Source organism: Salmo trutta, chromosome 18, assembly GCF_901001165.1.
Source record: "Salmo trutta chromosome 18, fSalTru1.1, whole genome shotgun sequence".
NCBI classification, from domain to species: domain Eukaryota; kingdom Metazoa; phylum Chordata; class Actinopteri; order Salmoniformes; family Salmonidae; genus Salmo; species Salmo trutta.
Genome location: NC_042974.1, coordinates 42,362,558 through 42,389,333, shown reverse-complemented (window position 1 = coordinate 42,389,333; position 26,776 = coordinate 42,362,558). Strand labels below are relative to the sequence as shown.

At 40.7% G+C, this 26,776-nt stretch overlaps 1 protein-coding gene and 1 long non-coding RNA gene across 6 annotated transcripts in view; both read left to right on the top strand.

The window, feature by feature from the left end:
• LOC115153320 (anaphase-promoting complex subunit 1) overlaps positions 1–2,844 on the top strand; it is a 65,867-nt gene extending 63,023 nt beyond the window's left edge. For all 3 annotated transcript variants that reach the window (XM_029698642.1, XM_029698643.1, XM_029698641.1), the window contains exons 48-49: positions 1,629–1,763; positions 1,959–2,844. In XM_029698642.1, the coding sequence (XP_029554502.1) occupies positions 1,629–1,763; positions 1,959–2,086 (263 nt within the window). In that variant the 3' untranslated portion in view covers positions 2,087–2,844. The remainder of the gene's footprint in view (positions 1–1,628; positions 1,764–1,958) is intronic.
• A 1,806-nt stretch (positions 2,845–4,650) lies between these two features.
• The window catches only part of LOC115153319 (uncharacterized), a 36,404-nt gene continuing 14,278 nt past the window's right edge, over positions 4,651–26,776 (top strand). For 2 of the 3 annotated variants that reach the window (XR_003867682.1, XR_003867681.1), the window contains exon 1: positions 4,664–4,944. This is a non-coding gene — a long non-coding RNA (uncharacterized LOC115153319). Of the gene's footprint in view, positions 4,945–26,776 lie in introns of all 3 variants that reach the window. The other variant, XR_003867680.1, reaches the window with a different exon arrangement.

The following is a 26,776-nucleotide window of genomic DNA, read 5'->3' as shown; positions in this document are numbered from 1 at the left end:
GGGGCTCCTCAACAGAAGCTGTTAAGGAGCCTTTTGGACCTAGACTTGGCACGGCGGTAATGCTTGCCATGCGGTAGCACTGAGAAAAGTCTGACTTGGGTGACTGGAGTCTGACAATTTTTTGGGACCTTCCTCTGACACCGCCTAGTATATAGGTCCTGGATGGCAGGAAGCTTGGCTCTACCTCTGTAGAGCCTTATTATCAGATGCCGAGCAGTTGCCATACCAGGCGGTGAGGCAAACGGTCAGGATGCGCTCAAGGGTGCAGCTGTAAACTTTTTGAGGATCTGGGGACCCGTGCCAAATCTTTTCAGTCTCCTGAGGGGGAAAAGGTGTTGTTGTGCCCTCTTCACGACTGTCTTGGTGTGTTTGGACCATGATAGTTTGTTGGTGATGTGGACACCAAGGAACTTGAAGCTCTCAACCTGCTCCAGTACAGCTCTGTCTATGTGAATGGGGGTGGGTCCGGCCCTCCTTTTCCTGTAGTCCACGATCAGCTTCTTTGTCTTGCTCACGTTGAGGGAGAGGTTGTTGTTCATGCACCACACTGACAGGTCTCTGACCTCCTCCCTATAGGCTGTCTTGTCGGTCTACCGCTGTTGTGTTGTCAGCAAACTTAATGATGGTGTTGGAGTCGTGTTAGGCCACGCAGTCGTGGGTGAACACGGAGTACAGGAGGGGACTGAGCACACACTCATGAGGTGCCCCCTTGTTGAAGATCAGCGTGGCAGATGTGTTGTTTCCTACCCTTACCACCTGGGGGCGACCCGTCAGGAAGTCCAGGATCCAGTTGCAGAGGGAGGTGTTTGGTCCCAGGGTCCTTAGCTTAGTGATGAGCTTTGCGGATGTAGCCTGTAATCAATGGCTTCTGGTTGGGATAAGTATGTACGGTCACTGTGGGGACGATGTCGTCGATGCACTTATTGATGAAGCCGGTGACTTAGGTGGTATACTCCTCAATGCCATTGGATGAATTCTGGAACATATTTCAGTCTGTGCTAGCAAAACAGTCCTGTAGCGTAGCATCCGTGTCATCTGACCACTTCCGTATTGAGCGAGCCACTGGTACTTCCTGCTTTAGTTTTTGCCTTGTAAGCAAGAATCAGGAGGATAGAATTATGGTATCAGATTTGCCAAATGGAAGGTGGGTGAGAGCTTTGTATGCATCTCTGTGTGTGGAGTAAAGGTTGTCTAGAGTTTTTTTTTAGTTTTTTTTTTACCTCTGGTTGCACATGTGACATGCTAGTAGAAATAAGGTAAAACAGATTTAAGTTTGCCTGCATTAAAGTCCCCGGCCAGCTAGGAGCGCCGCTTCCGGGTGAGCATTTTTTTGTTTGCTTATGGCCTTATACAGCTCCTTGAGTATGTCTTAGTTCCAGCATCGGTTTGTGTTGGTAAATGGACGGCTATGAAAAATATAGATGAAAATTATCTTGGTAGATAGTGTGGTCTACTGCTTATCATGAGGTGCTCTACCTCAGGCCAGCAATACCTCAAGACTTTCTTAATATTAGACATTGTGCACCAGCTGTTATTGACAAATAATCAGGTCCATTACATGATTGCAGGTAACCTCTCTACATCTGACCTGTGTGTGTGAAACCCCGCCCCCTCCCCCGTCTCCACAGATAACAGCCATGTATTGAGGTCATACATGAGTGGCCAGTCCCTTACTGAGGACATGCTGTCCAACATGCTGGCGTGCTTCCTGGTTTACCACTCCATCCCCTGCCTCAGTAAGATGTCTGCCACACACCTGGAAGGTAAACAACTGTTAGCTGAATGTTGTGGTTAGATTTACGTTTAGTTTGAACCTAACATGTTTGACACTGGTGGTCTCTCTTTTGGCTGACTGCTGGATTCTTATATCTGACTCCTTTTGTCTCATGTGTGGAGAAGTAATCATGTCTCTGCTGGTCTCTCTCTCATTCTACCAATCCGCTCACTTGTTTCCACAGGAAGTACATCGTTCCCTGAGCTCCTGTTGAAGTTCAGTCAGCTGGGCATCCCTGTACGCGCCCTGCTGCGTTTGGGCCCTCTGCTCCTAGGGACTGCGGGCTTCTGGACCGGGCAACTGGCCTGTTGATATTACCCTGACCTTTGACCGCTAACCTTGGTCTCTGACTTTACCCTGGTCTTGACCCACAAGGGTCACTCTGCAATGCTTGTTGCAGCTCGCAAGAAATGGATATGATATAACATTTCATTGTAAAGGCTTTCTTGATACAGATTGTATGTCAAATGTTTGTACTGTACTTGTTTGTTTTCTCTTATATAATAATGCAGTAAATAAAATGTGACTTGAGACTAATGTTAGTGTAAGTGACAAGAATTTGCACTGAATGTATTTAAAGGTAAAGCTGTTAACTAACATGGATGTGGACGACCAAGAACTTTAAGCATTGTACATGCTATTTTGGCCAACTCTGTGTGGTTGCAGTATTACCATTTTGTATTTTCCATTAGAAGAGCCATTTCGGCACCGGATATAGTCTAGACTGTTACCTTGAATTATCAGAAAATATGTTCCTGAAAAGTTGTTCAGATATTAGTTCAGTCTCTGCAGTATGTGTTGGGAAGTAGTGCGTGGGCTGTGGTGCAACAGAATGCATTGGCCAGAGCTGTGATCTAACAACATAACTGCTCTGGGAACATTCCACAGTATAATGGAAAACATCCTGCAACAAATACCACACCCGCCTCACCCCATACAAATCTCTGTTTTCTTTTGGCCTTGTACAGTGCATTCGGAAAGTATTCAGACCCCTTCCATGCAGTAAATAACTTTTGCCTCATGTAAATTAGGTATTTGTTTTTTGTTTGTAATAAATGTGCAAACATTTCTAAACCTGTTTTCGCTTTGTCATTATGGGGTATTGTGTGTAGATTGAGGGGAAAATAAATAAATTGATTACATTTAGAATAAGGCTGTAACGCAACAACGTGGAAAAAGTCAAGGGGTCTGAATACTTTCCGAGTGCTCTGTATAGCCAAATAGCTTTGACCTCATCTTGACCATGAATTGTTAAACATGGCCTAGCTGTTTATCAGTCTCCCCATGGTATACATTCAGGCTCTAAAAAAAAAAACAAGTTGACTATAGCTCATTTGTGGCATCTGTAGGACCAACTGGCATGAAAGGCACACAGAGCTGTGGCAGATGGATTGCATACATACCACATTCGTAGAAGTGCTGTCATGTGATTCAGTGAACATTAGACACACACAGGAAAGTATTTGATTTTGTGAGGGAGAAGCATCAGAGAACGTAAGGAATTTAAAGGCCCAGTGCAGTCAAAAATGTGATTTCCTGTTTTTATATACATTTCCATACTTAAGGTTATAATACATAATACTGTGAAATTGAGAAAATGATGATAATGCCCTTTTAGTGTAAGAGCTGTTTGAAAAGAACACCTGATATTTCAGCCTGTTTTGGTGGGATGGAATTTTGGCATTCCATGGTGATGTCACCATGCAGTAAATTAATTCATAGACCAATAAGAGAGTCCCAAACCCCTCTCCCAATAACAGCACATTTTTCAGTTTTCCCTTCCCAACTCATACCACTCAGACAGTCCTAGCCAAATTCTTGCTTGAGAAATTGCCCCTTTCTAAGAAGCTACTTTTGTTTATTTTTGACCTTTCTAATTGAAAACAATCACCGTAATGAGAGAAAAACGGCTGCATTGGACCTTTTTAAATTGTGCGGTGCAACTTTTCTCTTAACTAATTGGGAGGGAAGTACAATGTGGGTAACTAATTATCTTGTAGTTTCTATACAGTATAATTGAATAGTGTTTTGGAACATTGTGGAAACCAGCCAAGTGAAGTGAGTAATAGTGCAAATCCTCTGGGGAGGCAGCAACCAGTTCTAAAGCTGGTACAAAGAGGCAGTGATGCTGTGTATTTTTTCCTCTAGGAAGTATGACATTGCCATTTGGTTTGTTCTTCTATGGACTTCCAGGAAATGTGTAACAGGATCTACAACTTCATATTCCAAAAATGTCATGGGATTTTACAGGTCAATGGCCAACCGGAACTGTAGTCAGAGTGGGTTTATTCATGAGTTTATGACCTTCAAAGGTGATTCCTTTAATAAGCTGTGGGAACCAGTGCCCTAGGGAGTGGGCTGTTTACACAAAACATTCTATGTATGTCATACTGGTACACACCCATAGTCCTGGAGGTTCTCACTTCCAAAGTCAACATTGAAACAAGGCCATAAAAATAACACAAAACAAACAAATCAAAAATGCCTCTTGGTCCTAAATCTCTAAAAAAACAAGTTTCATAAAAAAAAATATAAATAGGCTATATTTTTTTATGATTCTAGTCAGGTGTTTGCTGGCATTTCGGTCACATGCCAGATGGGCTGGTCTAGATTTAGCCTAGTGGCCCTGACAAACTTGGATTTTTGGCACAAAATTATAATTATATGGCAAATATTGGTAGCCTCAAGGGAAACAATTAGCTGATGCGGGGTCCTTGAGGGAAAAAATGGTCCGTTTGGGGGCATCAAAGGAGAAAAATTGTCCGGTGTGTTCCAAATGTCTGGGACGATTTTTGGTCCCCTTTTGCCCCAAATGAAGTTGTTTTAAAAGTGCCTACTTATGTGCACAAACAAACGTTAAATTAATTCAGACAACGTTTGAATGGAAAGGTTGTCAGTTCGTGAAGGGAGGTGGGTGTGACCAATTACGAAGAAAAGTCACAGTTCAACTCCAAAGCTATGAATGACTACAGAACTACAAACGCCTAGTGTTACTTACTGTACATGAAAAGGCAGGACTTCGACCAGTTAAGTAGCTAACGTTACACTGCTTAGTCCGGTTTAGAATGACTTTTGCCAACATCGAAATAACTTGGTCAAAATGTATTATCAACCTAACTCGTTCCTGACTGGGGCAAACCAGAAATATTCTGCACTACTTTTAATAATGGGTAAGTAGTAATTACATATGAAATAACTTATTTGATACATTTTTGTTAGTGAGTAGACATTACGCGAAGACCGAACGAATATTTTACATCTTAAATAATATTTTGTAGTTTGAGGAAGCCATACAGTGATACTTGAATGGAAATATAAGTACTGTACACATATAAGGGCCAACTAGGGTGCAGTTAAATGGATGCAATAAGAGTCATTATTTACATATTTATGGATACATTTGAACGATAACTTCCCTCTGAAATTGACGTTTCGGAAGTGAAGCACGAATGACACTGGCTGATAAAAAAATGTGTGGACTACAGAGTACTCGTGTAAAGGGCGGTTTACAGAGATAAAAGGAAGCATGCAATGTCAGCATGAGATAGAAGTCTAGCTTCCTGTTCCTTTTTGTATTTAAAAAAACGAAGTGTAAAACTTTTTCAAATCCAATAGTCTTTGAACCGTTGGCAATCTTACAAAGCCCTTTGGAGAACTGTCTTATTACACACATTTAATTCTGCCCATCCAAAATATGAACGGAATGCATACTCAATATATTATTTATCTACATTTCTATAGGGCCCGGGTTTGTGATGAGACTAGAGTGCCGAGTCATATACTTTCATTTCTGAGTGACAAGAAGATAGGGGGGCGTGAGCTATCTAGAATGCAGCACCTGTTTCATGGACATTATGCCAAGTGCACTGGTTCAGTTTAGATTGCATTTCTTTCGTTACGACAAACATAAAACGACTGGAAGAGGTGAATGCAAACACCCATCTATCCAATTCAGCCTATTCACCTCAGATGGGGCAGGAGACAAGGACAGATTGCCTCTAGATAACAACACATTTCCAAAATATTTAAGCCCTAGTGTTCCATATACTCTACAACCAAAAAGCTCTGTCTTTTCCTGGGCCTGAATGAAACAATTTTTCTGTCTCAGAATGAGTACTCTGGGACTTCCCTCTCTCTCTCTCATATCCATTCATGTGGTTTATGTTTGGCTCAGTTAGCTGGCTACATTCATCAGATAAGCTGTGAATAGAACAGTCATTTTCATATTGCTCTTCAGAAACCACAAAGGTGACCTTAATCTAAAGTTCCTCCCTCCCTGTATTCTGTGTTTTAGCTTAGGTAGACTGAAAGACAGGTCCCACCCAAATCAGTTTACATTTAAGATGGACAGAAAACCAACTGTATTTACATGCACGGCACACAGTTGACAGAATTACAATCCTTGGGGCACTGAGCGAGGTCATCTCCTCTTCCTATGATTGATGGGAGTGGAACTAGAACACATTCTGGTGATTCTCATTTAGAATGAACTCCCCCCTCATATTAGCTTCATCAACAGGAGCTGCAGTCTGCTGTATCACAGGATGGAGGTAATGGTTATTCTCCAGAATAGTGTATGTCTTTCTGTACGGGTGGAGCTCTGGTCACTGCATGCTGAAAACGCTAAACAGAAATAGTTGATGGTGGTTGGAGCTTGTGGCACTATATGGTTAACAGTTGTGAAGGTTCACATGTAAAACCTAGTTTTGTAACGATACGTCAGTTTACAACGGCACCCCAGTCTGTTTTTAGTCAGTGGGACTGGTTTCCAGTAAAAACCTGCCATTGTTGAGTAGAAGAGAAAAGGAAGTGGTGGCCTTGAAACTTGCATTCATAAAACAACGTGTGTAGTGTTGAAGTGGCAGTCTGAGTCTGAACACGTTTGGTTTTAGTATTGTACTCCAAACTGGTGTCAGTACTGGTGGTGCAATAGTCTAATATTCACAACTTGAATAAAGCTAATGTTTAGTATATTGCGTTTAATATCTAGTTATGGAGAAGAGCAATAAAAGAGGAATTGGCCAACAGGTAATCAGAACAGTTGATGAAGTGATAGCAAAGTGAAATCCTTAAAATCATACTTCAGAATAAATTGAAATCTTTTTGGTGTTTAGTTTTTTATTAGGATCTTCATTAGCTGTTGCAAAGGCAGCATATACTCTTCCTGGGGTCCACACAAAACATGAAATATGACATAATACAGAACATTCATAGAAAAGAACAGCTCAAGGACAGAACTACAAACATTTTAAAATGGCACACATATCAATACATACACACAAACTATCTAGGTCAAATAGGGGAGAGGCGTTGTGCCGTGAGGTGTTGCTTTATCAGTTTTTTTAAACCAGGTTTTCTGTTCATTTGAGCAATATGAGATGGAAGGGAATCCATGAAATAATGGCACTATATAATACTGCATGCTTTCTTGAATTTTTCTGGATTTGGAGACTGTGAAAAGACCCCTGGTGGCATGTTTGGTGGGGTAAGTGTGTGTATCAGAGCTGTGTGTAAGTTGACTATGCAAACAATTTGACATTTTCAACACATTCATTTTTCTTATTAAAAGAAGAAGTGGTGCAGTCAGTCTCTCCTCAACTCTTAGCCAAGAGAGACTGGCATGCACAGCATTAATATCGGTGGAGGCTGCTGAGGGGAGGATGCCTCATAATAATGTCTGGAACGGAGTGAATGGAATGGCGTCAAACACATGGAAACCATGTGTTTAATGTTGTTGATACCTTTCCACTTATTCCGCTCCAGCCATTACCACATGTCTGTCGTCCCCAATTAAAGTGCCACCAACCTCCTGTGATTAATATTAGCCCTCTGATTACAACGAAGAGCAAGACGTGCCACTCTGTTCTGGGCCAGCTGCAGCTTAACTAAGTCTTTCTTTGTAGCACTTGACCACATGACTGGACAATAATCAAGATAAGACAAAACTAGAGCCTGCAGGACTTGCTCTTTAGAGTGTGGGGTGAAAAAAGCAGAGCATCTCTTTAAGATGGACAGACCTCTCCCCGTCTTTACAACCATTGAATCTATATGTTTTGACCATGCCTGTTTACACTTTAAGGTAACACCAATTATTTTAGTCTCTTAAACTTGTTCAACAGCCACATCATTCATTACCAGATTCAGCTGAGGTCTAGAGCTTAGGCTAGGGAATGATTTTTACCAAATACAATGCTCTTAGTTTTAGAGATGTTCAGGACCAGTTTATTATTGGCCACCCAGCCCACTGAATGCAACTCTTTGTTAAGGGTTTCAGTGACTTCATTAGCTGTGGTTGCTGATACGTATATGGTTGAATCATCAGCCTACATGGACACACAAGCTTTGTTTAATACCAGTGGCAGGTCATTGGTAAAAATACAAAAGAGTATAGAGAAGGCATAGAGAGCTGCCCTGCAGTACACGACACACTAAATGTTTGACATAAGAGAGGCTTCTATTAAAGAAAACCCTTTGAGTTCTGTTAGATACAGTTGAAGTCGGAAGTTTACATACACTTAGGTTGGAGTCATTAAAACTTGTTTATCAACCACTCCACAAATTTCTTGTTAACAAACTATAGTTTTGGCAAGTCGGTTAGGACATCTACTTTGTGCATGACACAAGTAATTTTTCCAACAATTGTTTACAGACTGATTATTTCACTTATTATTCACTGTATCACAATTCCAGTGGGTCAGAAGTTTACATACACTAAGTTGACTGTGCCTTTAAACAGCTTGGAAAATTCCAGAAAATTATGTCATGGCTTTATAAGCTTCTGATAGGCTAATTGACATAATTTGAGTCAATTGGAGGTGTACCTGTGGATGTATTTCAAGGCCTACCTTCAAACTCAGTGCCTCTTTGCTTGACATCATGGGAAAATCAAAAACAAATCAGCCAAGACCTCAGAAAGAAAATTGTAGACCTCCACAAGTCTGGTTCATCCTTGGGAGCAATTTCCAAACACCTGAAGGTAACACGTTCATCTGTACAAACAATAGTACGCAAGTATAAACACCATGGGACCATGCAGCCGTCATACTGCTCATGAAGGAGATGCGTTCTGTCTCCTAGAGATGAATGTACTTTGGTGCGAAAAGTGCAAATCAATCCCAGAACAACAGCAAAGGACCTTGTGAAGATGCTGGAGGAAACAGGAACAAAAGTATCTATATCCACTGTAAAACGAGTCCTATATCGACATAACCTGAAAGGCCGCTCAGCAAGGAAGAAGCCACTGCTCCAAAACCGCCATAAAAAAGCCAGACTACGGTTTGCAACTGCACATGGGGACAAAAATTGTGCTTTTTGGAGAAATGTCCATTGGTCTGATGAAACAAAAATAGAACTGTTTGGCCATCATGACCATTGTTATGTTTGGAGGAAAAAGGGGGAGGCTTGCAAGCCGAAGAAAACCATGAAGCATGGGGGTGGCAGCATCATGTTGTGGGGGTGCTTTGCTGCAGGATGTACTGGTGCACTTCACAAAATGATGGCATCATGAGGAAGTAAAATTATGTGGATATATTGAAGCAACATCTCAAGACATCAGTTAGGAAGTTAAAGCTTGGTTGCAAATGGGTCTTCCAAATGGACAATGACCCCAAGCATACTTTCAAAGTTGTGGCAAAATGGCTTAAGGACAACAAAGTCAAGGTATTGGAGTGGCCATCACAAAGCCCTGACCTGAATCCTATAGAAAATTTGTGGGCAGAACTGAAAAAGCGTGTGCGAGCAAGGAGGCCTACAAACCTGACTCAGTTACACCAGCTCTGTCATGAGGAATGGACCAAAATTCACCCAACTTATTGTGGGAAGCTTGTGGAAGGCTACCTGAAATGTTTGACCCAAGTTAAACAATTTAAAGGCAGTGTTACCAAATACTAATTGAGTGTATGTAAACTTCTGACCCACGGGGAATGTGATGAAAGAAATAAAAGCTGAAATAAATGATTTTCTCAACTATTATTCTGACATTTCACATTCTTAAAATAAAGTGGTGATCCTAACTGACCTAATACAGGGAATTCTTACTAGGATTAAATGTAAGGAATTGTAAAAAACTGAGTTTAAATGTATTTGGCTAAGGTGTATGTAAACTTCTGACTTTGATGTTGAAAAGCAATAAAACTCGGTCCCCAGTTTGGACACACCTACTCATTCAAGGGTTTTTCTTTATTTCTTTTTACTATTTTCTACATTGTAGAATAATAGTGAAGACATCAAAACTATGAAATAACACATACATTTGAAGTCGGAAGTTTACATTTACGTTTATATTTGAGATCCTTCAAAGGAGCCACCCCCTTTGCCTTGATGACAGCTTTGCACACTCTTGGCATTCTCTCAACCAGCTTCACCTGTAATGCTTTTCCAACAGTCTTGAAGGAGTACCCACATATGCAGAGCACTTGTTGGGTGCTTTTCCTTCACTCTGGGGTCCAACACATCCCAAACCATCTCAATCGGGTTGAGGTCGGGTGATTGTGGAGGCCAGGTCATCTGATGCAGCACTCCATCAGTCTCTTTCTTGGTAAAATAGCCCTTACACAGCCTGGAGGTGTGTTGTGTCATTGTGTTGTTGAAAAACAAATTATAGTCCTACTAAGCGCAAACCAGATGGGATGGCGTATCGCTGAATAATGCTGTGGTAGCCATGCTGGTTAAGTGTGCCTTGAATTCTAAATAAATCACTGACAGTGTCACCAGCAAAGCACTCCCAAACCGTCACACCTCCTCCTCCATGCTTCACGGTTGGAACTACACATGCGGAGATCATCCGTTCACCTACTCTGCGTCTCACAAAGACACGGCGGTTGGATCCAAAAACTTAAAATTTGGCCTCATCAGACCAAAGGACAGATTTCCACCGGTCTAATGTTCGTTGCTCGTGTTTCTTGGCCCAAGCAAGTCTCTTCTTCTTATTGGTGTCATTTAGTAGTGGTTTCTTTGCAGCAATTCAACCATGAAGGCACAATTCACGCAGTCGTCTCTGAACAGTTGATGTTGAGATGTGTCTTTTACCTGAACTCTGTGAAGCATTTATTTGGGCTGCAATCTTAGGTGCAGTTAACTCTAATGAACTTATCCTTTGCAGCATTGGTAACTCTGGGTCTTCCTTTCCTGTGGCGGTCCTCATGAGAGCCAGTTTCATCAGAGTGCTTGATGGTTTTTGCAACTGCTTTTGAAGAAACTTTCCAAGTTCTTAAAATTTTCCAGATTGACTAACCTTCATGTCTTAAACTAATGATGGACTGTCGTTCCTCTTTGCTCATTTGAGCTGTTCTTGCCATAATATGGACTTGGTCTGTATACCACCCCTAACTTGTCACAACACAACTGATTGGCTCAAACACATTAAGAAGGAAAGAAATTCCACAAATGTACTTTTAATAAGGCACACCTGTTAATTGAAATGCATTCCAGGTGACTACCTCATGAAGCTGGTTGAGAGAATATCAAGAGTGTGCAAAGCTATCATCAAGGCAACGGGTGGCTAGTTTGAAGAATCTCAAATATTAAATACATTTTGATTTGTTTAACACTTTTTTGGTTACCAAATGATTTTATATGTTTTAATTTATAGTTTTGATGTCTTCACTATTAATCTACATAGTAGAAAATAGTAAAAAATAAAGAAAAACCCTTGAATGAGTAGGTGTGTCCAAACTTTTGACTGGTACTGTTTGTTTTCTCAGCAACAGGTTATGGTCAATAATATCAAAGGCTGACTGAAATCTAACAGTACAGGTCCCACAATGTTCTTGCTATCAATTTATTTCAACCAATCATCAGTAATTTGTGTCATTGCAGTACATGTTTGTGTCAGTGCAGTACATATTTGAATCTAATGAAAATGTATTCACCTCTATAAAGCAGTGAAGAGCTGTTCTCCTCCTGCTCCTGGTGATGGCTTGTGGTATGCAATATCAGATACATTAGATTTTAGTGCCATCTAGTGAACATTTTTAGAGATGTTGGCTTTTACCTTTCCACTTGGTAGGGTTATGTCTCTCTCAAGGTGGCACTGTTTTCACAGTAACCGTGGAAGAGTTTTTCCAATAGTGATGTGAGCACCTCACAATGGTCAAATCATAATGAATAATGATGTACATTGTTGTTCCCACTAACACAAACTTTTTCTCAGTTGTTTACTAAAAAGTAAATTTATGCTTTTGTCCTTTATCAAGACTGTTGATACACTGTAGGTGAAAATGTAATTCTGCTTTGATAACATGTAATCACCTAGTCTCTTTTATATGTACTGAGCTCTGTAACATTGTGTTGCATGTCTAGTTACTAGTATACTAGTATCAAAATGGTAAATGGGAAACACTAGAGTATTTTCTGAAGGGGTTCTGTACTCTAGTGTAGGTCAAAGGTCATCCATCAGATGTTGACTGGCTCTCATTCAAGGGAATGTGGGGAGTGTGTTATTATAGTGTCTGTGATAGATCTCAGAATATTGACTTCCTCATGAAATCACACCCAACATCATTGTCTGTCTGAATGCTTCCTGCCTGCCTGGGCTGGGCTGGTGAGCTGCTCTATTCTCTCTGTCCCCTCTAGGATTGGAGGATATTGATTGGTTGTTTTGTGTCAGGTAGATTTATTGACAGGCATATTCTAAGCAGTGGGGAAGGAGGGGATGAGCAGTGAGAAAGTGTACAAACCAGTTTCACACTGTAGATTATTATAATGAGGACAGGGACACAGCTGTTGGCCTACACTGGCCTACTTTTCCTGACAAAGACATTGTGTGTGTGGAGTGTGTGTGTCTGTTCAGTATGCACGTGAGGGATTTCAGTTCCCACTTATTGTGTAAAATGGATCGAACTAATACATGTAAGACATACACATCTTCATGCACAGTAATTTTGTTGGCAGGTGTGGGGCTCTATTGTTTTTGCTACAAACTATAGTGATTTGTAGAATGTGTTATGAGAGAATAATGTAGTCAGATGGTCGACTAGGGCTGTGTTGATAATAGATGTTTGGGGAACAATTAATTGTCATACAAATGACCACTGTTATTGTCATAAAAGTATTTTTATTTGTTTTGCTTGTAATGCATCTTTGAAAATTAGCTACAGTATACAGTACATACCTAATGAATAGAGCACAGCTTTGGTGACACCCCCGTCTCAAAAACGAATGGTTTTGACCGGTTGGAACTTTTGGAAATTAAGCTTTTCCTCCCGACCATGTCGTTCTGCTCGTAAAATAGTTACCAATTTTACCCTCTTCATGTGAAAATCAAAAAGGTTTTTATTTTTCATGGTTATTGTGCCAGCCCGATGGTCGACATCACTCCCTGTACTAGGATAATACTAACATCCTGCTTTTAACAACTATGGGTGTCTCAGAACAGGCTTTACTCCTCCACTATACCTCCCACAAATGAATATTATTCCCACCTGTGATGTCTCATCGTTGGTGGTCAGACACTGTGAATCACCCACACAGTACAGTAGGTTTTTCTTGTCTGGAGTTGGAACTGAGGGGTAGGAAAGGAAATGTTATGCATGCAGTCTCACCCCCGCATATCTGACATGGTACTGTAATTAAGCACACACAATGAAGAATATGTCTGTGACCTGGCTGAGTACTAACTCTGTTAATCCTAATTCAGTCCTGACTCAGTTCCTCTTCTCCCCCGATTTAACCCAGACCTCCTATAGGGCTGTAGAACTGTCCTCAGCCACGAGTTTGAAATGTCTCTACATTTCATGTAGTTGCCAAGTGGGCAAACATACTCCATTCGTAGTTCCTACTCTCACATCAAGGTCATACTGTAATTCCAGTATTTTTTATTTCCCATTACGGACTGGCTCAGTGCCTGTGTGGGTGTGTGACAGAGTGTGGGAATGTCTGTTTTTGTAGCATCATGACTGACTCATCTCTCTCAGTTGCAAAAGGCCCTTCCTGTGTACCAGATGACAAGCGCATGTACAGAAGTACAGAAATATATCCTTCTCAGGCCACAAAAAGGAGCTTACTTAAAGATGCACTATACAAAAATCGCTCCGCCGATTCGTGGTTACAAAAATTCTAATTGTTCGCCTAATTTCAGTTTATGTGACAAAACAAGCAAGTGTAGTGCAGAGAATAATTTTTGCGTCTAAACCACTGTTAAATATCGTTTCCATAAACAAACATATTTTGTAATGTAAAAACGTGAAACATAGAAATAGCGCATATAGAACACATCTACCGCTTCTTAGACTTGCTTTCAATGAGAATGACAGATCTTTACTGTTAACAGTTTTTATTGTTTTCCAGCATAGAAACAACACGAATGTCAGTACATGCAGTACAGAACAAAAAACCGGGGAAGGGAAGTGCATCAAATAAGTTACAAGGTTTCTACTTCGTACAAATTATATTGGCAGATATTCAAGTATGGACTACAGGATTAAAACTTGAATGTGTACATTTCCAGAGTCCAAGAACTTGCGTACAGTGACCCAGTGACCATGTAATCCTAGATTGAAGTCCTTGAACAGGCAAGCTGCACGTTCCATGTATAAAAGGTCTAAGTAGTCCTCCGGCCAGCGGTCTACAGAAAAGCAAGTTGGTTTAGGTTCTTTCCAGTTAAGAAGAATGATTCTCTTGACTGAAAGTATATAGACAGTATATTTTCTGGGCTTTGACCAAGTAAACATGAGATGGGGCGGCAGGTATCCTAGTGGTTAGAGCATTGGGCCAGTAACCGAAAGGTTGCTGGATCGAGTCCTTGAGCTGACAAGGTAAAAATCTGTTGTTCTGCCCCTGAACAAGGCACTTAACCCACTGTTCCTAGGCCGTCATTGTAAATAAGAATTTGTTCTTAACTGACTTGCCTAGTTAAATTTAAAAAAAATGGAACACCTTGGAAATTCAACATAAAAAATGTTGGACAAAACTGAATTAACTTCAGACCAAAATGTTTTCACTCCAAGGCATTCCCACAATATGTGAAGTAAAGAGCCGTTGCTACCACAGTTGTGCCAGCATAAGTTAGATAGATTTTAAAACATCTTTGAGATATGTACATGGGTGATATAGGCTATACACAATATCTTGTACTGAATGATCTTATACCTAACACATGTTGAAGTGGTCAGACCACTTCTCCAAATAGTGTCCCATTGCAATGGGGACATTGTTCAAGTCACACTCCTATGCTAACTGAATGGGAGAATATGCATTTGGGACAGAAAAAACAACAGTCTATAAATGCCTGATACAGTTCCTCTCTTGGAGGCAGCGTTCCTGAGGTTCTGCATCCTCCTTTTTACGAACCGTACATATGACTGTCTTAAGCTGTAGGTATGCTAAACATGAATAGTTGCTCAAACCTAAATCTGCCTTCACTTGGGAAAAGTGTAGAATATCATGTTGGGGCAGTACCACATTGATGCCAGGGAAACAGACCTGTGTTCAGACATTATCCTCTCCTCTAACCACTCCCAGCTGCCAATCTTATAGATTTGTAAACCCATGTAAAGGGATATCTTGAATTATGTGACAACTAGTAGATTAATACAACGGAGACACCCAGCCCACCTTTGAATCTAGGTGCAGCCAGTTTCCTATACCCTATCCTGGGTTTCTGATTGTTCTATAAGAACTGTGAGGAGAGAGTTTACCTCCTTAAACTATGACTGGAACTGGACAGGGATGGAAGAGATATCACAGGCTAGCCTAGGTAATACATTCATCTTCAAAATGTCAGCTCTGCCCCATACAGATAGGGGGAGAGTTATCCATCTCTTAATATCATCACTGATGAACTGGACAACTCTAGGTCCATTTAGACTGAATATCTTGGTTATGGGGAATACTATATTAATTCCTAGATACTTCATGCCACTTGTCTTCCAAACAAATGGGGAATCCACTAAGTCAGCCTGAAATGTGTGTGGGTTGAGAGGCATAACCTCACTCTTACTCCAGTTGATCTTGTATCTTGAGAGGGAGCCAAATGAGTCAGTCAGCTTTAAGACTGGTGGTAGGGAGATTGGAGGGTTACTAAGGGTGAGTAAGATGTTGTCAGCATATAGATTTAATTTGAACTCATGTTCATAAATGCGCACACTTCAGATGGTCTTTTCAGCACGTATCGCACATGTCAGGGGATCTAAGACTAAAATGAATAGGAGTGGACTAGCGGGGAAACCCTGTCTCACACCTCGTGGAGACAAAATTAGTCAGACACTATTCCATACGTTTTGACGGACGAGACCCAACGAATGAACATGGGACCAAAGCCAAACTTGGTGAGTGTATGAAACAGGTATGAGAATGACAGAATGACATTTGTATGTGAATGACAAATGACATTTGTATGTGAATTTTGTCAGGTCGCCCAAAAAGTTACATTTTGCATCTTTAAGGAACCTCTTAGAAATAGCATGCCTGTCTAGTGTTCCAGATTTTTATGAAATATGATCTAAAATGAATTACAATATGAATTAAATAGATGTCCTTCCAAAAAAGTATAATTAAAAATGTTAAAAAGCAGCTTTTCTCTGTGACCCCGATTGGCCTGCTTGGAAACAACAGGGTTGTTTGGTGTATATTGGTAAAAAAAAAAGGATTTGACCGCAAAGCCAATGAAACGCCCATACATTTAAATTAGCTCCCACGTGGCCGAGTCCGGCTGCACCAAGTCAAGTGATGGATTCAGGATGCACAATGGAACTACTAGGGCACTTTAACAGCAATAAATGCAGACTGATTATGATTGACTCATATGATTGAGTCATTTTTGTCCTTTGCTTTGTCACTATATTCCTGATATTTATTTTGTTAGCTACCTAACTAGCAAGTCGTGAAGCTAGCTAGCTAGCTACTGCTAGTACCTACAGTACCAGTCAAAGGTTTGGACACAGCTACTCATTCAAGGGTTTTTCTTTATTTTTAATATTTTCTACATTGTAGAAACTATGAAATAACACATGGAATCATGTAGTAACCAAAAAAGTGTAAAACAAATTATATTCTTCAAAGTAGCCACCCTTTGCCTTAATGACCTTCTTTGCACAGTCTTGGCATTCTCTCAACCAATTTCATGAGGTAGTCACCTGGAATGCATTTCAATTAGCAGGTGTGACTTGTTAAAAGTTCCTTTGTGGAATTTCTTTCCTAAATGCATTTGAGCCAATCAGTTGTGTTGTGACAAGGTAGGGGTGGTATACAGAAGATAGCTCTACTTGGTAAAATACCAAGTCCATATTATGGCAAGAACAGCTCAAATAAGCAAAGAGAAATGACAGTCCATCATTACTTTAAGACATGAAGGTCAGTCAATATGGAATATTTCAAGAACTTTGAAAGTTTCTTTAAGTGCTGTCGCAAAAACTATCAAGCGCTATGATGAAACTGGCTCTCATGAGGACCGCCACAGGAAAGGAAGACCCAGAGTTACCTCTGCTGCAGAGGATACGTTCATTAGAGTTACCAGCCTCAGAAATTGCTGCCCAAATAAATGCTTCACAGAGTTCAAGTAACAGACACATCTCAACATCAACTGTTCATAGGAGACTGCGTGAATCAGGCCTTCATGGGCGAATTAATGGAAAGAAACCACTACTAAAGGACAACATTAAGAAGAAGAGATTTGCTTGGGCCAAGAAACACAAACAATGTCCTTTGGTCTGATGAGTCCAAATGTGAGATTTTTGGTTCCAACCGCCGTGTCTTTGTGAGACGCAGAGTAGGTGAACAGATGATCTCCGCACGTGTGGTTCTCACCATGAAGCATGGAGGTGGAGGTGTGATGGTGTTAGGGTGCTTTACTGGTGACACTGTCAGTGATTTATTTAGAATTCAAGGCACACTTAACCAGCATGGCTACCACAGCATTATTCAGCGATACTGTGTAAGGGCTATTTGACCAAGAAGGAGAGTGATGGAGTTCTGCATCAGATGACCTGGCCTCCACAATCACCTGATGTAACAGTATAGCTTCCGTCCCTCTCCTCGCCCCTACCTGGGCTCGAACCAGGGACCCTCTGCGCACATCAACAACAGCCACCCTCGAAGCATCGTTACCCATCGCTCCACAAAAACCACGGCCCTTGCAGAGCAAGGGGAACAACTACTTCAAGGTCTCAGAGCGAGTGACGTCACCGATTGAAACACTATTAGGGCGCACCACCGCTAACTAGCTAGCCATATCACATCGGTTACACTGACCTCAACCCGATTGAGATGGTTTGGGATGTGTTGGACTGCAGAGTGGAGGAAAAGCAGCCAACATGTGCTCTGCATATGTGGGAACTCCTTCAAAACTGTTGGAAAAGCATTCCAGGTGAAGCTGGTTGAGAGAATGCCAAGAGTGTGTAAAGTTGTCATCAAGGCAAAGGGTGGCTACTTTGAAGAATCCAAAATCGAAATATATTTTGATTTGTTTAAAATGTTTTGGTTACTACTACTACTACTACTACTACATATATGTGGTTTTTCATAGTTTTGATGTCTTCACTATTATTCTACAATGTAGAAAATAGTAAAAATAAATTAAAACCCTTGAATGAGTAGGTGTGTCCAAACTTTTGACTGGTACTGTATATCAGTCAACAACAGCTAACTAGGTTTCCTCTTGACATAACATTTTAGCTACAAACCATAGGATTTAAGATGGAATGGAAGAATGGAAGAACGGAAGAATGGAATGGAGAGGTGATTGTTGTGGGGAGGATCTGCTTTGACTTGCTTTCTTGTTGGCTAGCCAGCTAGCTAAGTTAGCCGCGATAGCTAACTGCTTCGAAACAGCCAGCGGGCCAACTGTTACAAACCACATAATTTGAAATAGAAGTGACTGGCGAGATAGTTGTTGCATAGGCTTTGACCTGTATGCTAACACCAGCTGTGAATTGCTTGGCTTGCTAGCTAGCTTGTTTGTATGCAGTGAGTGTGCACTCCTGAGCCCGTGTCTCCCATAGTCTCGAGAAGGATACTTACCCCAACCGGAGAATTTGGAAAACAGCTAAAAGCTGCTGGACTAATCACATACTGACCTGTCTTGGCAAAAGAGGATGATGCCATTATCCCAGCAAATTTTAAGCATTTTTCAAGCAGTTTGTTTCAAAAACAAGTTTGAGATGGGGTTATACTGAGTGTTTTTTCTCTAATTTATGCTTTGGCCACAACTACAAGTAAAGGACGAGTCAACAATATTATTTGGGTATGAGCAAACAGAATATGAGCTTTTAAAATGTTCACTGGACAGTTATTAAATAAAAAAAACTAGCATTGCAAAGACCAAAAACAGTCTTAAAAACACCCTTTATCTTATGAACTGATGGAAATACTGTGTATGTAACTTTACATATAGTATGAGCTCCTCCATGACAGAGCAATATCTAGTGAAAGAAGGATTCACAATGCACATATCTGTGGAGACCAGCAACAACAGGGCTATGAGTCAGAAGTTAGATTCAGTGGTGAAATGACTGTGTAGTGACATGCTGGATATCTATCTGTGTGTTCTGAGATACCAAGCAAATAGGCATGGGCAGGGGCGCAACTTTCAATGGGGACGGGGGGGACATGTCCCCCACATTCTGAAATTGCATTTTTGTCCCCCCCAGTATTATCATTGAAATGGGATACAAAACGAGGCAACGTTGTGCTTTAGGACCATTCGGATGCCTCCAAGCGGTCAGGTAGGCTGTTTGGAGTGTTTAAAATAATAATAATTATTATGTCCCCCCCACTTCTAAAACCAAAGTTGCGCCCCTGGGTATAGGTATCGGTTAGGGACCAAAATGATGTAGGACAAATGTCCATCCTATCTGCTTGTGGTAGAATGCTAAATACAGTATCTTTTTATGAGTTGTCTTCCCTTTTAGAAAAATTATAGGGTAAGGTGAATAATGCAAGAGCAGCAATCAGAGCACAACCCTTTGTTTTCTTTTTGATAAGAAGTTAGCATTCTTTACAGTTCACATTGACTTGAGTGGAGAGAGCCAAACCCCCCTATCCTCCTACACGCAGTTACACTGAGCAAGCATTTCCAAGTCATAATGTCTCTACAGTTTTTATTTGATGTGTAAAACATACTTCTCTGTACATATACATAGTACATACTTTGTTTCTTATTAAAACAAGCTGTGGCAGCATTCTATATGATGTACTAATATACTGTAGCCTGTGCGTGTGTTGTATGGAATGGGACGTCCACCAGCGTGGGAACTGCAGCAGAGGAAGTTTCTATTTACAGAAGAGCTCCTAGGTTCACATGGAAACTTCTGGAGAATAGGAGAGCCTATTTAATTTGATTTGTATTTATTATTTATTTATTCAGGGGAAACCCATTGAGACCAGGGTCTCATTTTTAAGGGATCCCTGATCACAGTAATAAAACAATCAAATACAATGTGAAGCAAAACAGCAATCAATACAATGTGAAGCAAAACAGCAATCAATACAATGTGAAGCAAAACAGCAATCAATACAATGTGAAGCAAAACAGCAATCAATACAATGTGAAAAAAGTAAAAAGTAGAATAATACAGGACAACACAAAATGTAAGAAAAACAGTTACATTCCTCAGCTACTAGGTCCTCAATCATCACTTTAAATTGCCCGAACAGCACCAGAAGGTGAGGTGCATTAAAACTAAAAGGGGATTTACCTAATTTGGCGAAGACCCAACGAACCTCAAGATTTAACCAACCCTGTGAACAGGATGCAGTATCAAAAGGTTGGCTGGTCGTCATTAAAGTCCCGTAGATCACGTCACTATTCCCTTTTTGTTGTCAAAGCTTTACTACACAAGCTTCCGATTTACCTAAGTTTGTTGGTGTAGTATAAAAACATGAGTTACCAAACCCGTTCCTAGTGGGCTGCTCAGCTGCAAAGGCCTGGGATACTGATGTATAACATGATAATGGTCAAAGAATCTCCTCCTGTACTCAACTATCAACACACAAAAGTGTGAGGTTATCGCTATGATGGGGGTATGGTATGCATTTGTCCAACTGAGACAGGTGTGACAGGTGCAAAATGACAGAATCCGATGGTCACTCTGACAGAGCTCTAGAGTTCCTCTGTGAAGATGGGAGAACCTTCCAGAATGACAACCATATTTGCAGCACTCCACCAATCAGGCCTTTATGGTAGAGTGGCCAGACGGAAACCACAACTCAGTAAAAGGCACATGACAGCCCGCTTGGAGTTTGCCAAAAGCATCTAAAGACTCTCAGACCATGAGGAACAAGATTCTCTGGTCTGATGAAACCAAGATTGAACTCTTTCGCCTGAATGCTGAGCGTCACATCTGGAGGAAACCTGGAACCATCCCTATGGTGAAGCATGGTGGCGGCAGCATCATGCTGTGGGGATGTTTTTCAGCGGCAGGTACTGGGAGACTAGTCAGGATCGAGACAAAGATGAACAAAGCAAACTACAGAGAGATCCTTGATAAAAACCTGCTCCAGAGCGCTCAGGACCTCAGACTGGGGCGAATTTTCACCTTCCAACAGGACAACGACCCTAAGCACACAGCCAAGACAAAGCATGAGTGGCTTTGGGACAAGTCTCTGAATGTCCTTGAGTGGCTCAGCCAGAGCCCGGACTTGAACCTGATCTCTGGAGAGATCTGAAAATAGCTGTGCACCAAAACTCCCAATCCAACCTGAGAGAGCTTGACAGGATCTGCAGAGAGGAATGGGATAAACTCCCCAAATTCAGGTGTGCCAAGCTTGTAGCGTCATACCCAAGAAGACTCGAGGCTGTAATCGCTGCCAAAGGTGCTTCAACAAAGTATTGAGTAAAGGGTCTGAATACTTATCTAAATGTTATATTTCAGTCTTTTATTTGTATAAATTTGCAAAAATGTATAAATACCTGTTTTTGCTTTGTCATTATGGGGTATCATGTGTAGCTTGATGAGGGAAAAAACGATTTAATCTATTTTAGAATTAGGCTGTTGCGTAACAAAATTTCGACGAAGTCAAGGGGTCTGAATACTTTCCAAATGCACTGTACACACACACAAAGTGTATGTCCAACTCAGAGGTCAATTTAATTTCTCCCCCAACCCCCTCAATCTGGTTCAGGAACACACACTGTCCCACATCCAGTCTTCCCATGGTTCAGTGTGGATTCCTGAGAACTTGACCAGTCATTAGGGGAGTTATGACAGGCATGCAAAGATAGGAAGTGGTAATTTTGGTGACTCAGCTAAGGCATGAGCGATTGTGTTCTGCTAGCTGCTCACTCTGTTTTTGCTCTCTCTGACTCATCTGGATATCTGTAATCTTCTTGGGTGGGGATGCTGTTTGAGTGGGTCATTCAGCTATGTGTGTGGGCAGGGAATCGGTCTCACTCATTGTGATGAAACTGACCCATTTCAGATGGATGGAGTCTGTCTGTTGTTCTTTGTGTTCAGAGGGTCTGGGTTCTTAAGAGGACCAGGAGGGAGTGAGTGAATGGTAAGCATATGCTGGGTCATCCATGTTCGAGTGCCGTTTGTGTTGTCAATTTCTTTAGTGTTTGACGATGTTCCTACTATTAGGTTAAATGATATAGAGATCAGATGGATGTCCGCAGGCGTATTAATACTTCAAATGATTGACATAATGATTTCTGTCTGCGTAGTAATATATGCTGCCTGCCAAACTTAACCACAAATTGTATTCATTTGGCAGACCAACATGGCATAATGCATTAATTGCAGCTGACTTTCAATTGAGAATTCAGTTTTTCTCTTAGTCATTTTTTTAATGTAGGCTACAGGACTCACATTTTTATAAGTTGCACATCACTCTACATTTACAAAGTTCACTACTTTCACGTAATTTCATTTCTAAACTGCGTTATGTGCGCTTCTTGTAAATGTGTAGTCAGCATAATGTACTGTATGCACAATGAATCTGTATTTGGCATATTCAAAGTAGAAGTGGAATGAATTTTATTTAACACTTGACAAGATCACCTAAATGTGTCCAAAGACAATATATGGTTCCCTTTCTACCCAGTCAATTTTTTATCATCAAGAACACGTCCAAACATGGACAATCTTTAAACAGATGCATCTCATTGGTTGTTTGCTAGATTAATTAACCAGATGTTTTCTGTAAGGCATAGTATAACAAAAGTCCCTGTAATGTACAGTACACATATAATTTTTAATGGAAAAACTAGTAGTGTAGTGTAATGAAGTGTATAATAAAAGAGTCACACTGTCTAACCCAAATCAGATGTTTAAACTTTTAGTTGAAGTGGGAAGGAATTTGGAGTGAGGTGTTTTCTGTGATATATGGGTCTCTATGGGTTACAGAATCCCCCATGCTCATTCTGGTTCTGCTTCTACTGCACCCATTTACTGTAAATGTAGTGTCTGTTGTGTTGTGGGCGTCTGTTAAGTGCTGGTAGTTTTGGTATTATTACCAGGGTGCAGACCAAGACCAGTGTAGCGTGGGTAGTTGCGCGTGGGAGGCTATGACTGAGATTACTCAGCATTCTGTTACTGGGCAGAAAAAGGGAGGCCTCCATGACATCTGCTACCTAAATTGTATAATTTGTATGTATCAGATAAATGCTGCACAAAATTTACATTTTGTATTGGCACTGTGCCTCTTATATACTGTATCTTCCTCTCTCATATCTTATTTCTAGTGTTTATTTTTGATTTTTTATTAGTTATAATATTTTGATAATGAAAACTGCACTGCTGGGTAGGGCTTGCAAGTCAAGCATTTCACTGTACTCGTGCATGTGACAAATAAAACTTGTTTGGATAGAATGGAGTTGAGTAGTTTTAGCAATAAGGATTGGTCTTGAAATGTAAGCATGTAGGCTTGTCTATTTCTGGAGATTAAATTTCAAATGGCATAAGTATTGATACTGAAGGTTAAATACAGTATTTTTTTAGCAACCTTAGCAGATGTAAAAGGTCTCTGTGTAATGCGCATGTTAACATGACTTAAAAGCTTTCTTCATACGGTGCAGAACTTGTCAGTTATCACATTGTGTGGGTTGTGTTTACAATTTTAATCTTCTTTCAGAGTGGGAGGTTTATGATTCCCTGTATAGATGATGTCAAATAGAAAATGTATAAATGTCAAGTTAATGTCACTGATGTATGTATATGAGTAGTAGTAGCGTAGTGTCAGCGTCCTGAGTGAAATTGAAGTCGTCATGAGTTCTGGTCAGAACTCAATGATTAATACCTAAACAATGAGTAACGATGACCTTTTCATTACATCAGATGTGTGTATCTAGTAAGACACAGCAGATTTCTTCAAAGAATACAGGCCTAATGTGTGTGTGAGGCTTTCAGTGTGTGTCAAGTGATTCAATAGGAATGATTGTGGTTGAGCTCTTACAGAAAAACCCCATGATTTCATGTGGAAAATCACATGATTTCACATGAAATTTCATGTGAAATCATGTGAAAACGTGGTTTTGGAACTTCACATGTGATCACAGGTTTTCACATGTAGTTAAATGTTATCACGTTGCTTTACATGTTGTAACCGGTTATCACATTAACTTCACATAAAATCACATATGAAAACATGTGTTTTTGGAACACTTCACATGTAAAATTCATGTGTTTTTTCCATAATGGTAGTTTAAGCCCTCTGGCCTTGATTCAAAAGAAACACAAAACCTTTTTTTCCCTACAGTTTGGAAATATAGATTTACCAGTAGTTAAACTACTAAAATATTTACTTGTATGTGTCACATTTTGAATAACTGTTTTGGACTCAGCAGTTTTTAAACTACAGTATGCTTGCAATATGGACTATGGGATTCAATTGTTTTCACAGTGGCACTATATTTACTATATGTATGAGGTGTGTGTGTGTGTGTGTGTTTTGTGTAAGTGAGTCTATCATTGTGTCTTACTACAGGAGATGGTGCGATGGCTTTTCAACAGTCTGATGGCCTGGAGATAGAAGCTGTACTGTCTTTGTCTGCTAGATGGTAGCAGAGTGAACAGACCATGACTTGGGTGGCTGAGGTCCTTGATGATCATCTTGGCCTTCCTTTGACATCGAGTGCTGTCCTACAGGGCAGGCAGCATGCACCCTGGCACCACTCCGCCAGAGCTCAAACCTCCTCCTGTCAGGAAAGGTGGAGGTGATACAGTGGCTTGCGAAAGTATTCACCCCCCTTGGCATTTTTCCTATTTTGTTGCCTTACAACCTGGAATTAAAATAGATTTTTGGGGGGGTGTATCATTTGATTTACACAACATGCCTAACACTTTAAAGATGCTAAATATATTTTTTATTGTGAAACAAACAAGAAATAAGGCAAAAAAAATCAAAACTTGAGTGTGCATAACTATTCACCCCCCCCACCCAAAGTCAATACTTTGTAGAGACACCTTTGGCAGCAATTACAGCTGCAAGTCTCTTGGTGTATGTCTCTATAAGCTTGGCACATCTAGCCACTGGGATTTTTGCCCATTCTTCAAGGCAAAACTGCTCCAGCTCCTTCAAGTTGGATGGGTTCCGCTGGTGTACAGCAATCTTTATGTCATACCACAGATTCTCAATTGGATTGAGGTCTGGGCTTTTACTAGGCCATTCCAAGACATTTAAATATTTCCCCTTAAACCATTCGAGTGTTGCTTTAGCAGTATGCTTAGGGTCATTGTCCTGCTGGAAGGTGAACCTCCGTCCCAGTCTCAAATCTCTGGAAGACTGAAACAGGTTTCCCCTCAAGAATGTCCCTGTATTTAGCGCCATCCATCATTCCTGACCAGTTTCCCAGTCCCTGCCGATGGAAAAACATCCCCACAGCATGATGCTGCCACCACCATGCTTCACTGTGGGGATGGTATTCTTGGGGTGATGATAGGTGTTGGGTTTGAGCCAGAAATAGCATTTTCCTTGATGGCCAAAAAGCTCAATTTTAGTCTCATCTGACCACAGTACCTTCTTCCATGTGTTTGGAGAGTCTCCCACATGCCTTTTGGCGAAGACCAAACGTGTTTGCTTATTTTTTTTAAGCAATGGCTTTTTTCAGGCCACTCTTCCGTAAAACATAGCTATGTGGAGTGTACGGCTTAAAGTGGTCCTATGGACAGATACTCCAATCTCCTTTGTGGAGCTTTGTAGCTCCTTCAAGGTTATCTTTGGTCTCTTTGTTGCCTCTAGGATTAATGCCCTCCTTGCCTGGTCTGTGAGTTTTGGTGGGCGGCCCTCTCTTGGCAGGTTTGTTGTGGTGGTATATTCTTTCCATTTTTTAATAATGGTGCTCCGTGGGATGTTCAAAGTTTCTGATATTTTTTTATAACCCAACCCTGATGCTCCTTGGTCTTCATGGTGCAGCTTGTTTGGTGGTGCCTGTTGCTAGTGGTGTTGCAGACTCTGGGGCCTTTCAGAACAGGTGTATATATACTGAGATCATGTGGCACTTAGATTGCACACAGGTGGATTTTATTTAACTAATTATGTGACTTCTGAAGGTAATTGGTTGCACCAGATCTTATTTAGGGGCTTCATAGCAAAGGGGGTGAATACATATGCACATACCACTTTAATTTATTTTTATTTTTATTGAAACAAGTAATTTTTTCAGTTTCACTTCACCAATTTAAACTATTTTGTGTATGTCCATTACATTAAATTACAGGTTGTAATGCAACAAAATAGGAAAAATGCCAAGGTGGATGAATACTTTTGCAAGGCACTGTATGGGCCTTGACTAGCCTCTAAAAGCACTTCATGATGACAGAGGTGAGTGCTACGGGGCGGTAGTAATTTAGTTCAGTTACCTTTAGCTACCTATGTAGTTAGATTTGTGTTGACTGCTTGTTGAGGCACGGTTGACAGTTTTATAGATAGAGAAGCATCATCATCATCATCATCCTCTCTCTCTCTCTCTCTCTCTCTCTCTCTCTCTCTCTCTCTCTCTCTGACAGATAATGTATCATGGGTGGGAATAGGAGATTGGTGCAGGGATTATGTGGGTTTTTTGGAAACTGAAACAGTGTGTTGCTAATAATTTGATTCACAGTAATAGTGACATTTGGTACATGAAAGTGT